The following is a 12,858-nucleotide window of genomic DNA, read 5'->3' as shown; positions in this document are numbered from 1 at the left end:
GATAGGATAGGATAGGATAGGATAGGACAGACAGGATAGGATAGGATAGGATAGGATAGGATAGGATAGGATAGGATAGGATAGGATAGGACAGGATAGGATAGGACAGGATAGGATAGGACTGGATTTTTCAGTTGGAATGGGCCTACAATGATCACCTAATCCAACTGCCTGACCAATTCAGGGCTGACCAAAAGAACACAAATGAGCACACTGAATATAGTGTTAGAAGCAGAATTAGAGGTGGTCTCAGAGATTAGATCACCTGAATGTGATGAAAACTCCTGAGATTATTTATACACAGAAATGGAGACTGAGAGGCCAAACAAAAAACAATCATGATGTTAAAGACAGCATAAAACAGGGTGCAAGTGCTCAAATACCAATTTCACCTCAAAGAAGATATCTTTAAATTGTGAAACACTTGGAAAAATTTGCAAAAAATCGAATTATTCAGAGCTATGTCATCTTCTGAAGAAAACAAAATCCCTATTACCATAAGGTTGAATTTGCCTGAGTTGAATAGAAGAAAGTCAGAGAAGACCTATGTGTCCTCCTACAGAGCCTACAATATCCCCCATCTGCTGGTCAGCTGGACTGTCAATGTGCAGAAGCACAACTGGAGAAAGACTAATAGGATGGGTGTCTCTACCTAGTATCCTTGTAAGTTGGTGGGGTTTTTAAGTCAGTCCCTTGCATTTCAGAAGTAACACACTCAATGACAATATTGTACTCAGCAGGAACACCTGACACCCATGATCCTCTTTTCCTAAACCCAGAGGTTTTAGAACCTTCTGATGAATCAAAAAAAAAAAAAAAAAAATAGCCAGCACATATATATCTACATCATTTGCATATGAAATATTGACCAAACGTCAGAGCAGACAGACAGAACCGTGTATCCTCAAGGTCTACATGTGCTTTCTGTGTAGCATGGCAAGTCGTTTGTATTGATGGTATACGGGGCAATCAAGTAGTAAATTTGGGAGTATTTATGTAGATCAACAGTGAGGGTGGACAAAAAAGGAGTTTGGGTGGTACCTTTGGAAGTGAAATATAAATATACGATACTAAAAATACTAAATTTTTTAAATAGCTTCAAAAAGGCAAACATGCAAACACATAAATGAAAACAAACCAAAATAAACCCTGTCATTTAGGAAATTATTTGTTACTAACCCTTTCTAAAGTAATTGTAGAACTCTCTTGGAAACAGATTTTGGCATGATTGTTTGCCATTTTCTCCTTTCTAATACTAAACAGGTCCTATTAATAGCAATTTCCCACCTGTGCTCAGAATTACATTATGGTAATTACAGCAAAGAATAAAGAGTCATTTATTTCAATTACAGTTTTCAGCAGTGTGTATTTTTCCTTTCAGAAAGGAAGTTGCAAGTACCAGGGAGTTTACCTAATTATACAATCTTGTTTCAAATTATGAACATCTGCAAACAAACACAGTTGAGTCAAAAGATCGAGGTATAAAATAAGGAACTTGCAAGCTTGTTGTTGCCTAAACATTAAACAAAAAAACCAAAAAAATCTAAAATACAAACCAACCAAACAAAGCAATTTACAGAACTAAAAGCTGTAAAACTGAAAACGTCACAATTCTGAACAATCCTTGAAATCTTTCTTGAATAGAGAGCATTTATTCTGGCTAGCTTTAAAGAGCTAGACCCACATCATTGAACAGTTCCCAGAAATTTAGAGACTGTGACAGGTAAAGATGGTATCCCAACAAGAAGCAAACCCCTAAGAGCCTAAGTGATCAGTGCAGGCAAATAAAAAACTTCCACTGGAGAAGACTGAGAGGGTGAAACCATGACAATGCATGTTTTCTCCTTGATTCCTTAACATTTATGGCAAAAGTCCCATGGCTCTGAATTATATGAAGGTTTTGGTATGCATCTGGTACGATCACCTGCTGGCACCCTACCTGCTCTATACTAGAGAAGATGTAAAAGTAACCGGAACATCACACAGTATGTTGGCAATGCCTCCTTCGTGAGAAATTATGTGTTCAATATTAGGTCACCTGTGTTAACAGAAAATGTGCTTAAGCTGTAACAGGTGAGGAAAATTACTTCTGTCTTTTAAGCAGAGAGGAGTCTTTTATAAGTGATGGCTAAGAGAGCTGTATTTAACACTGCAAAACAAAATGAGAGAGATGATCACATTAAAGAGGCAAGCAAATGAAAGAGAGGAGAAAAGAAGGGATAAGGTCTTTTATATAATAATACATAAAATCATAGAATGGTTTGGGTTGGAAGAGACATTAAAGATCATCTAGTTCCAACCCCCCTGCCATGGGCAGGGACATCTTCCAATAGACCAGGTCGTTCAAAGCCCCATCCAACCTGGCATTGAACACTGCCAGGGATGGGGTATCCACAACTTCTCTTGGGCAAACCATTCCAGTATCTCACCATCCTCATGTGAAGAATTTTTTCCTAATATCTAATCTAAATCTGCTTTCTTTTCGGTTAAAGCCATTCTCCCTTATCCCATCCCTACACGCCCTTGTAAAAAGTCCCTCTCCAGATTTCCTGTAGGCCCCCTTTAGGTACTAGGAGGCTGCTCTAAGGTCTCCCTGGAGCCTTCTCCAGGCTGAACAACCCCAGCTCTCTCAGCCTGCCTCCACAGCAGAGGTGCTCCAGCCCTCTGATCATCTGTGGCCCTCCTCTGCACTCTCTCCAGCAGATCTAGGTCCCACTTATGTTGGGGGCCTCAGAGCTGGATGCAGTACTCCAGGTGAGGTCTCATGAGAGCAGAGTGGAAGAGGAAAATCACCTCCCTTGACTTGCTGGACACGCTTCTTTCGATTCAGCCCAGAATACAGTTGGCTTTCCGGGCTGCAAATGTATATGCTGGGTCACGTTGAGCTACTCCTCAACCAAAAATAGTGTGTCTATTCAGCACTAGAGAAGTGATTGCCCTCCTGTGCTCAGTACTGGTGAGGCTGCACCTCAAACACTATGTTGTTTTGGGCTCCTCACTACAAGACACTGAGGTGCTGGAACACGTCCAAAGAACCGTAATGAAGTTGTGAAAGGTCTTGAGCACAAGTCTTATGCGGAGTAGCTAGGGAAACTGGGTGGTTTAGCCTAGAGAAAAGGAGGCTCAGGGGAGACCTTATCACTCACTACCACTACCTGAAAGGAGGTTGTAGTGAGGTGGGGGTTAGTCTCTTCTCCCAAGTAACAAGCAATAAGAAGAGGAAATGGCCTCAAGTTGCACATCAAAAGGTTTAGACTGGCTGTAATGAAAAATGTCTTCACCTAAAAAAGAGTTATCAAGCACTGGAACAGGCTGCACAGGGAAGTGGTTGAACCACCATCTCTGGAGGTATTTAAAAGAAAGATGTGTAGATGTGCTACTTAGGGACACGGTTTAGTGGCGGACTTGGCAGTGTTCAGTTAAAGGTTGGAATCAGTGGTCTTAAAGGTCTTTTCCAACCTAATGACTCTATGATTCTATTAATACTGGCACCTCAGTCAGCATCAGGGCCTCAATATGCTAAGTCAATTACACATACATATGCAAAACCCCGACATTATATTTAAGGTAATAATAAGGTATAAAAGAGAATGCAGCTATCTTCCAGATGAATTCTCACACCAGCCACATCTCCAGTTACCTTGTGCTCTGTCACAAGGACTGCAAATCAGCTTGCTCTTATCTATTGTCTTCTCTGATGATTCAACCTGGAAATATTTGTGATGCCTGCTGAGGCCTGTCCCTAATGTATTTTCTTGCTGACATCTTAGAACTGAAAAAAAAAAAGAAAAGTTCTGAGAAACTCATTACCTACTGGGACAAGAAAAACCTTAAATCATTTGGTTGTGTCTCCTACAATCAAAGTACTTGGGTATATTCAAAATGTAGGCATGATTCTCAAGTTTAATCAATTTACTTAAATAATTTTATATTTTAATTAACTGTTTTCATACAATCAATTCATTTTAATCAATTTATACTTACTTGATGCTACTTAAATGGATTTCATTAATAACATAATTTAACACATCAGTATTGAATACTGAAGAGTATTTGCTTGTTGAATTTTGCATCAGTAGTATGTGCAGATATATTTGTATTAATTAAAATTAATTTGTATATTTGTATTAATTAAAATTTCTTAATTATATTTCAAATATGTTCTTTAAAGACATTGCATTGTGCATACCTTTGCAAAATAGATTTTTAAATTAACAAAAAAAACACTTAAAAGAGGGAATCACAAATATTCCCAGGCTGAAGCATCAGCAAAGATGTGAAACAGAATAAGCCAGTTTACTAGTTTTGTGGTTCACCAGTGGCAATGCTGCACAAAAGGCAAATTCATCTGGTAGAAAAACATGTGCCTCTGCTTCTATACCTTCAATAAATACCATATAGGAATACTAGAAAGAAACTTGGCTAGAGCAAATAAATACAATGTTTTTTAAGGACCTGCTTTCTCAAAGGTGGCAGGGAACGTTGTGCTGGCTGAGGCTTGCTGAAGAAGACTGACAGAACAGTGTGATGGCCTCTACACACTTAAAGAATGTTGTAGTTCTGTAATTATGATTATCATAGTAATCACTGTCTGGACATACAGAAAGAAAGAACAGGTATTCTAATTCTCAGTCTAGAAAACTGAGCAACATTCAAAAGTTATTTTATATCAAATGCAAATTTGATACCCAGCACTGCCAGAATAAAGGTATGCAAAATATTTGCAGAATTCCAGGAGCAAGCTCTTGCAATAATTGGTCAGAAAGCTGAGACATTTAGAATTCTAACAAAAAATATATTACAATGAAACAGCTTGGTGGCTTGCTTTTGATACTTATATTAGTTTTGAGACTGCATTGATTTCTGTTCTTTGCTGTTTATTCCTACGATTCAGTGAGGCTGAGAGGGGAACAGGTAAAACTATCATTCACTTGTCAATGTTCTTCAAATGAAAACCGGCTAACTGCAACAAATACTCAAGCATCAAATACACTAAAGAACACTGTGAATTACCCTCACTTACTAATCTTAAAACATAACCAATTGGCTTTCATGTTCTTCATTGAGAATTTCAGAATCTACAATTTAAGAGACCTTTAGACAGCTGCCTTCACCTTAGACATAAAGAAAGGCACGTGGTCAAGAAAGAGTTCACAGAAATCCCAAGGAGCAGCAGTGAAGAGCTACCTGGCCAGAAAAAATTATTCAGAGAGGTGGCAGGGAACAGTGTGGTGACCGAGGCTTGCTGGAGAAGGCTGACAGAACAGTGTGATGACCTCTATATTTTGGAAAAAATTTGAAAGAAAACTGGGAAAACAGGCTGCCATCTCAATCTGTAATACAGAAGATGGCCAACATGTTTGGCCCTCGAAGCTTAAGGCAAATGCAGGCAAGAAAGAGTCACTTGTACTCAGTCTGTGCTGGGTAAACTCTGCTACAGGCAATTCCATTAATTAAAGCCCAGAAAACAGTCCAGAAACACACCTCTGCGACTGCTTCTTCTGGTACAGGAATAGTATGGATCTCTGCTTTTTACCTTCACAGGTGAACATCACAACAGTTCATGTGCTAAAACTGTGCAGCAAAGTATATGACAAAGTAAAACCAACTTTATACCACTGGCGCCATTCCTGTAACATAATAATAAATCCATCAGGGTAACAGTGGATGCCATATATCCTCTTTTAGATATGTGGAATTAAAGTATTTTTTGGTTTTTTACTTACTTTTACAATACTGAATTTCTTATTATGCTTCTATGAATACAAAATCTTCACAAGAGATTTACTCAGCATCTGTAAATTTAAGTAGCTGAAATAGCAACTACAGCCTCTAGATAGGCACTGATGGCACACACTTCATTTGAAAGGCAGTACTAATAATTTAGTATGGAATTTCTGTAAAATGGTGTTAAATAAATTATGTATTTGGCATATGCACAACAATGATAGGAAAATATTTTTCATAAAACTAGCTCAACTTTGGAAATGTTTTGGCAGTCAGAGCAAACTTGTAAAACAAGTCACAGTTGAAGCTCTCGTTTGGGTTTAAAATGTCTCCTGATTCCAGCTGAGTGAGCAAAATACTCTGTTTTTACTCACACACCTGTGTCTGAAGTGAAGTATGAGAAGAAAATGTTCTCAAAAATGACTTGTTTAACTTTTGGTGCAGGTTCTCACTTAGTCCCCTTTGAATCTGAGGAATTTTTGCACAGCTTGGTAAGAAGTATTTTCAGCAGTAAGTAAAATTTATGACCCTTGTGGTACTTAACATTTATCTTCTCCGCAAATTCTTTCTTCTCCAGAGCACACTCTCAGCTCTTCCTCATCTCCTAAGTATTTTGCCTACAACCAAATCAGAACACTGCATCCCAAGTGTATGGTGGTGGTGGCCTGTTCAGGAAAAAAGTAATGCCAGGGGTGTGGGGAAAATGTCACATTACATTTGAAAACTTATTTGCACAAGGTTGCCTTTATGTTAAAAAATTCTACAAACTCAGTCACACACAACTCAGCTACATATTTGGCAGTCTATGTTTCTTATTTTCTTAAAGTTCTGGCCATCAGATTTTACCACCCTGGCTCTAGTACCTGTGGGAAATTTTCATTATGTTTTTATTAAACTGCTCACTTCCCACAGTTATCACTCAAAGTACAAAGTTATAAGGAAAGCTGCAACAGAACTTTATTCATCTATCCTTTGCAGTATAAAAAACCCCTTAATGACAAGCATTCCTGGTGCAATTAAATCCTTAAATCATATCCTTTTCCTTTCCAAATCATATCTGAGTGAATTTGGTGAATACTTGACTTGCAACTTAACTTAGAATTCTAATTTCAGCATCATTCCTGCTACACACATTTCCTCTATGGATTCCCCACAGAAAAACAGTGCTTACCTGAAAGAGCCATGCTACTGCCTGCAACATTCTGGGTACAAGCCAACTGAGTATTTACAGTTCTGAAATACAACTTCATGATAATGAAAAGATAATCTAGGGTGTCTGGAAGTCAAGACACTTTACTTCCAGTTCCTTAAGAGAAAGAATAGAACTGTGTCCTATCAGTTCCTTTCAATTTGTCATTAGAATTTTTTAGAGAAACTGAATAAAAGTATCCTCAGAAAACTTCAAAAATCACATAAATATATTTAAAAGAGCATATTTTCATTGTTCCATGCTCATGACTCAGATATACTCACTCATTAACTCTATAAACATGTGTTTATTTACATGTTTGTGCAAGCACAGAAAAGGTTACAGTAATACAAAGGAAGCAAAAAATAGAAATTTGCAAGCATCATTGGACGACGTCAAATCTACAAGAGACCTATTTTACACAATGTTATTGCTTAATCTCCATATATTTTGAAGCTTTAAAAAAGTTGAGAATAACCACTGAAAGATGTCCTTTTTAGGAAAGACCCTAATCACCAGAAGTCTCTCAGAAGCTCTTTTTCTTATACAACTCTTACTGAAAATTAATTTGACATTTTGAGAAAACATTTGAAAACCAAACATACATATCGTGCAATTATGTACCTTACTAAGTTTTTGCATGTCTTGATAGCATCCTGCTGCCTTTTTCTGTTCCTTAGTCACTTCTGAAACAAGCCTCATGATAGTTTCTCTACTAGCTTTGGACTCCATCTCATGCACATTGATAGCTTCTCGAAGAGCAGCAACCTGGTCTTTTAGGGTCAGATTTTCTTCACATATTTCAGAGACCTAAAGAAATAATTCAAATATTAGTAAGTTTTTTAAAGCACCTAAAACTACATATATTCATCCCAGTACACATGCTCCTCATCATCTCAATAAAGGCATGGTGTGACTGGTGACCCCTAGGTCAGATTTATAATTGCGCTCTATTATTCCATTCTAAAAAGAGTAGAAAAACATTTAAAAAGAGAAACATATTCCCACCAGAAACCCACAACTTAGTGTAATGTAGCTCAGATTTACTCCCACACAACCTGCATGATCTATTAAACAGGTGGAAAGTTACTCTCATTACATATCTGCACTTGACGTGAAGCAGATCAGAAAATGAAAACAGATCATGTAGCTAACTTCATGCGAAAAGCAGACTGTTTAAGTTTGGATTGTTAAGATTTATGCCTCTCATTTGGAATGAGGAACTGAAAGCTGCATTTTATGCTTGGAACTTTTAAGGCATGGGGAGATTTGAGTTAGTAACAGCTATCTCATAAGTATATTCAAGGACAGGGCCAAATACCTGGTGGGTTGCTGTTCTAAGCAGCCAACCCCTTGGAATAAGGAGTAATTTCCAGGAGAATTCTAGGGCTGTTTTGATACATTACACTATTTCTAAGTGGAATAAATGAATGTGGGCACTTCAGAGAGTGCATAAGGTAAAAAATGTACCCTGACTCCTACTGGCAAGATGTTTGCTAAGACTAAGACAGATCAATTCAGTCTTAAACAAAAGCATGATGTGGAAAAAATACAAGATGCCATAACCCCAGACAAAAGAGTGGCTAAGGTTTCCTAAAGCACAGAGTTTTCAGCACAAATTAGATTTCCCATTTAGATTTATTACTATATCATACTATATCATCCTACACTGGAGATATTCAAGGCCCGCCTGGACAAGTTCCTGTGTGATGTACTGTAGGTTACCCTGCTCTTGCAGGGGGGTTGGACTAGATGATCTTTTTAGGTCCCTTCCAACCCTTGGGATTCTGTGATTCTGTGGGATTCTGTGATCATCAACATATACTTTTCTCTTTTAAACTCCAGGTATTTCCTTAACTTAAAGCATGTAAGAGTTACAGCTTACAAACATTTTGGCGTCTAATGACAACTTAGCCAAGTTTTATTAGAGCATCTAATACAATTTAAATGTGCCTGTACTATTATAAGGGCAAGTACTCAAAAGCTATGATATGTACTTAGAAAATCTTAGTATATTAAGGAATTCCTTATAGACAGAACTCTTATAATAATATGAATGTAATGAAACAGAATTTCCAAAAATACCTAGTATGCTCTCAAATGCAGAAAAATAGGGACAGCAAAGATTAGCAGAACATGAGAGGGAAAAAAGGCATAAAATTGGGATAAATTGCCCTTCAACAGCATTGATAAATGTTAAAAGAGCATACGAATAATTTTCCACTCATTTCTGGAAGCTTAGTTTTTGGAACTTCAGAAGTATTCTGAAGATAGATAAATAATAAAGTTTTATGATTAAGTCTCAAAACCACCACACAGTAATTTACAGCTTTTTGTTACAGGGCAAAGCTAAGATTGTTTTAGGGTATGCCATTTCAGATGTTTCTATTTATGGAATGTTGGCTTGAGACAAGTGTTAAGATCTAGTGGTGGAGTTTGAACATCACCTAGAGACTCCCAGTGTTAATGTTTTCAGGAAAGCTTTCAAACAAGTATCTAATCAGGGCTGTACTTGGGAAGTACAGGCTGATAAAATATTTATACAAATAAGAGCAGACTGAGTTCATGGAGATCTATTAGTGTTCAGCACCTTTGAAAATCAGCCCAATGTGAAAAAAAGATCAGTCTTAAATGATAGCATTGTCTGCAGATCATTATTTAATGCAAAGATTGCTGTCTTCATCACTTTATTTCTTTGACAACCAAATATCCTTCTATCAATGAAATTGCTATACTGAAACCCTTGCCTACACGTAATCACCTTTGACATTAAATGTTCCTGTGGTTTCTCTTTTTCTTTGATGTCTGTGTCCAATAATCCAGAAAGCTCTGTAAGAAGCTCTTCATACTTTCTGTTGATTTTAGAAGCTTGAGTCATGCTTTCTTCACACTCTTTCAAATATTTACTGAACAGAAAAAAAAAAATACAGACATCAGTATGAATGTTCTCTGAAACAAAATTCCAGGCAAGTTTATTGCTAGCTTCTGGATACCACAAAATGAATTTTAAAAGTTGAATGTAATTCTCTATATCTGTTATTTAAAGATGCATAACTTTATTTGTTACCTTATGTGCAAACATGTCTTCATTTTGGATTTTGATTAACATTTTAAAGAATCTTCTGTGAGCTCAACCTAATTCTCAGCACAGGATTTCAATAAAACACAAGAACCAAGAGACATCAATAAAAAGTGCCTTCAGTATACTAGAAATGGAGGCTGCAAGTGAAAGCTTAGGAAAAAGTAAAGGAGAAAAGAGTGATCAAATTATAATAAAAACATGCTAACAGCACTTCTCATCCTCTCTCTAAAGAAGCTGATAGTGCTGATCAACAAACTCCGGGGAAGAAGAAGCCCCTCTAACCACACTACTGGAATTGTAGGACATCCAGAGTACCTGCTAAGGGAAGATTACCAGCAGAAGCAGAGATGGGGGAGACTATTTCACTGTACATACAAATTTTTGCAGCGTTACAATGCCCATGAAAGGGATGGATCAAAACAGAAAATATCAACGGACTACTACAAAAGTATGAAGGCAGCTCTTTGTCACCAATTTCATCACTCTTTAAAAGTTGCCTATCATGGGGATACACATCCCACATGAAATATGTTATCATCCTTAACCGCAGGTATCAGGTTATAGAGGCTCTGTAAGAATGAACAACCAAATAACAGAGCAGTCAGTTTAACTCATTGGCAAAATGTGGTTACATCCCTCCTTTTACCAAAGACAAGCCCAGCAAACAAGCATTGCCACAGTCTGCGTGAGTAGCAAACCTATAAATTAAAATCTTGCTCATGATGCTGAAACACTAAACATCACTTCAAGCTGCGCCAGGAGAGGTTTAGACTGGATATTAGGAAAAATTTCTTCATTGAAAGGGTAATCAGGCATTGGAAGAGGCTGCCTAGGGAAGTGATGAGATCGCTGTCCCTGGAAGTGTTCAAACACCATGTAGATGAGGCCCTCATTGACATGGTTTAGTGGTGGACTTGGCAATCCTGGGTAAAGGTTGGATTGATGATCTTAAAGGTCTTTTCCAATGTAGTTGACTATATGATTCTCTGATTCTGAAAAACTACAAAGAAACAGATTAACAAAAAAAGGCCAAACAAAGCTCAAAGTGGATTAGGATAGGATAATCCAGATATCAACTCCAACACCTCTCAGATAACACCCATGACAGAAGTAATCAGTGGTAGAGTGTAAGAGACAAAACTACTGAGCTTCTAGTTGAGAAACAAGGTACTTTCTAAAGCAAGTTCTTCACAAAGATTTGACCACTAGAATAAAAAGTGATGTGAGATCACCAAACACATGAAGCAAATATTCCATTGAAACTCATCTGCTTATCAAGAACATAGCATTATTGTCAGTTTTTAAGGTGAGTATGCTTGTCATTTCTGTACTAATTCTTTTCCATTTCTGATTTTTTCCTCTCTAGGTTGGCAATCAAACAGGCAACAGAGCATCACTCCATAATCAAAAAGCAGCATGAGACTCCTATAGAAAATCCACATTGACTGTATACATAGTGCTTTAAATAGTTATAAAACAATGAGCAAAAGAGATGGTACATGAAAAAATTTAAGATATTGCCTTAGGAGGGAGATCAGCACAATTGTGGTCCGTGCTGCCAAGTGGACGAAGGTGGAATAACAGAGAGAAATGGAAAACATCAATTATTGCTCTTGACAGGACAAAGATAGTTACATGTGCTACTGCACGGCACATATGGTGAGCCAAAAGAGCTCTGCCTTCTGTGACAGGCACTGGCCCTCAAAAAACAAGAGCCTCACAGCTTCCTCACCTCTGAGCACCTTCCTCTCCTGTGTAGTCCCAGTCCAACTAAGCTGTGACATGCCACTTAACTGCTGTCCTGAGGAGGGGTATGTCAGATTTGAAAAGCTCTAAGGTTCCAAGCACACCCAACATGCATGCCTGTATGTTAGAATATTGTAGAAGATTGACCACCAACCCTGCAAGCTGTTATATGGCTCTGAAACATTGAGGCACACCACACACAGAACCATGCCTGCTTCTAAAAATAAACAATCTGAAGTACAAAGGACATACTTGACAACTCTACAAATAACCTAATTATCTCCAGTAGCGCCATAAAGATGTGAGCACCTAGAAAATAGGGAATCAGGTACAAAAAAGTAGAAAGGCAGGTCTTTCACAGTTTTACTAGCTCTTCAGAACTAATGAGCACAGACAAAGGGAGGAAAGGGAGAAAAAAAGAAAAAGCTTTTCTCAGTTCAGGCTCTAAAAATACCTTGAGTAAAAAAGCACCATTTTCAACACGAGAGGTGCACCTCCTGGAAACCAATCACAGAATTCATTAAACATTTTTTTTGCTATGTCTCTGGGTATAGGATGCAAAGGTGCATTTCATGCCTACTGGCTTGCTCTTCCTTTTTATTAATGGTTTTCAGTGAAAGTCTTTCTTGAATACCTAATCAGGACTAGGCATGTGCCATGTACTACTAAGTTTGCCAGACCAAGCGACTAAAGCTCATTAAGTCATACATTGACTAGCATTAAGTGGCACATGTAACCATTAGCTGATGATGAGAAAAACCTTTGAAAGCATACACTGTGGATTTATGGCCAGTACAACATGTTTGTCCACAACAGAGTGGATTCACCCTCACTTTCCCTTTTGCCAGCACTCTTTGCCAGGTGCGCAGTGAATTGGACCTGGGATTTGTAGAGCTGGAAATTAAGCTATTTATTTTACTCCAAGAAGCAGCACTTTAAAGAATCTTAACCATATGTCAGAGACTGTGATAGTCTCTATGTTGCTAGGATGCATAATACACTTCTTGGCTTTACTATCTCCTCACTTATATTTGGGTCATACCTAAAATCTTTGGTGATCAACATCCATTACTCTCCATGCAGGGCTTTTGTCAAATCAGCTGGTAATAGACAA

The 12,858-nt window shown here is 37.8% G+C and overlaps 1 protein-coding gene across 4 annotated transcripts in view; it reads right to left on the bottom strand.

The window, feature by feature from the left end:
* Positions 1 to 12,858, bottom strand: part of CCDC170 (coiled-coil domain containing 170) — a 41,405-nt gene that overhangs the window by 17,737 nt on the left and 10,810 nt on the right. For all 4 annotated transcript variants that reach the window (XM_065680575.1, XM_065680574.1, XM_065680576.1 and 1 more), the window contains exons 4-5: positions 9,678 to 9,822; positions 7,541 to 7,726 (exon numbers count right to left, since the gene is read on the bottom strand). In XM_065680575.1, coding sequence (XP_065536647.1) covers positions 7,541 to 7,726; positions 9,678 to 9,822 — 331 coding nt within the window. The remainder of the gene's footprint in view (positions 1 to 7,540; positions 7,727 to 9,677; positions 9,823 to 12,858) is intronic.

The sequence above is a fragment of the Lathamus discolor genome, chromosome 5 (assembly GCF_037157495.1).
Source record: "Lathamus discolor isolate bLatDis1 chromosome 5, bLatDis1.hap1, whole genome shotgun sequence".
Taxonomy (NCBI): domain Eukaryota; kingdom Metazoa; phylum Chordata; class Aves; order Psittaciformes; family Psittacidae; genus Lathamus; species Lathamus discolor.
Note: the sequence above shows the minus strand (reverse complement) of the source record. Positions and strands in the feature narration are given on the sequence as shown.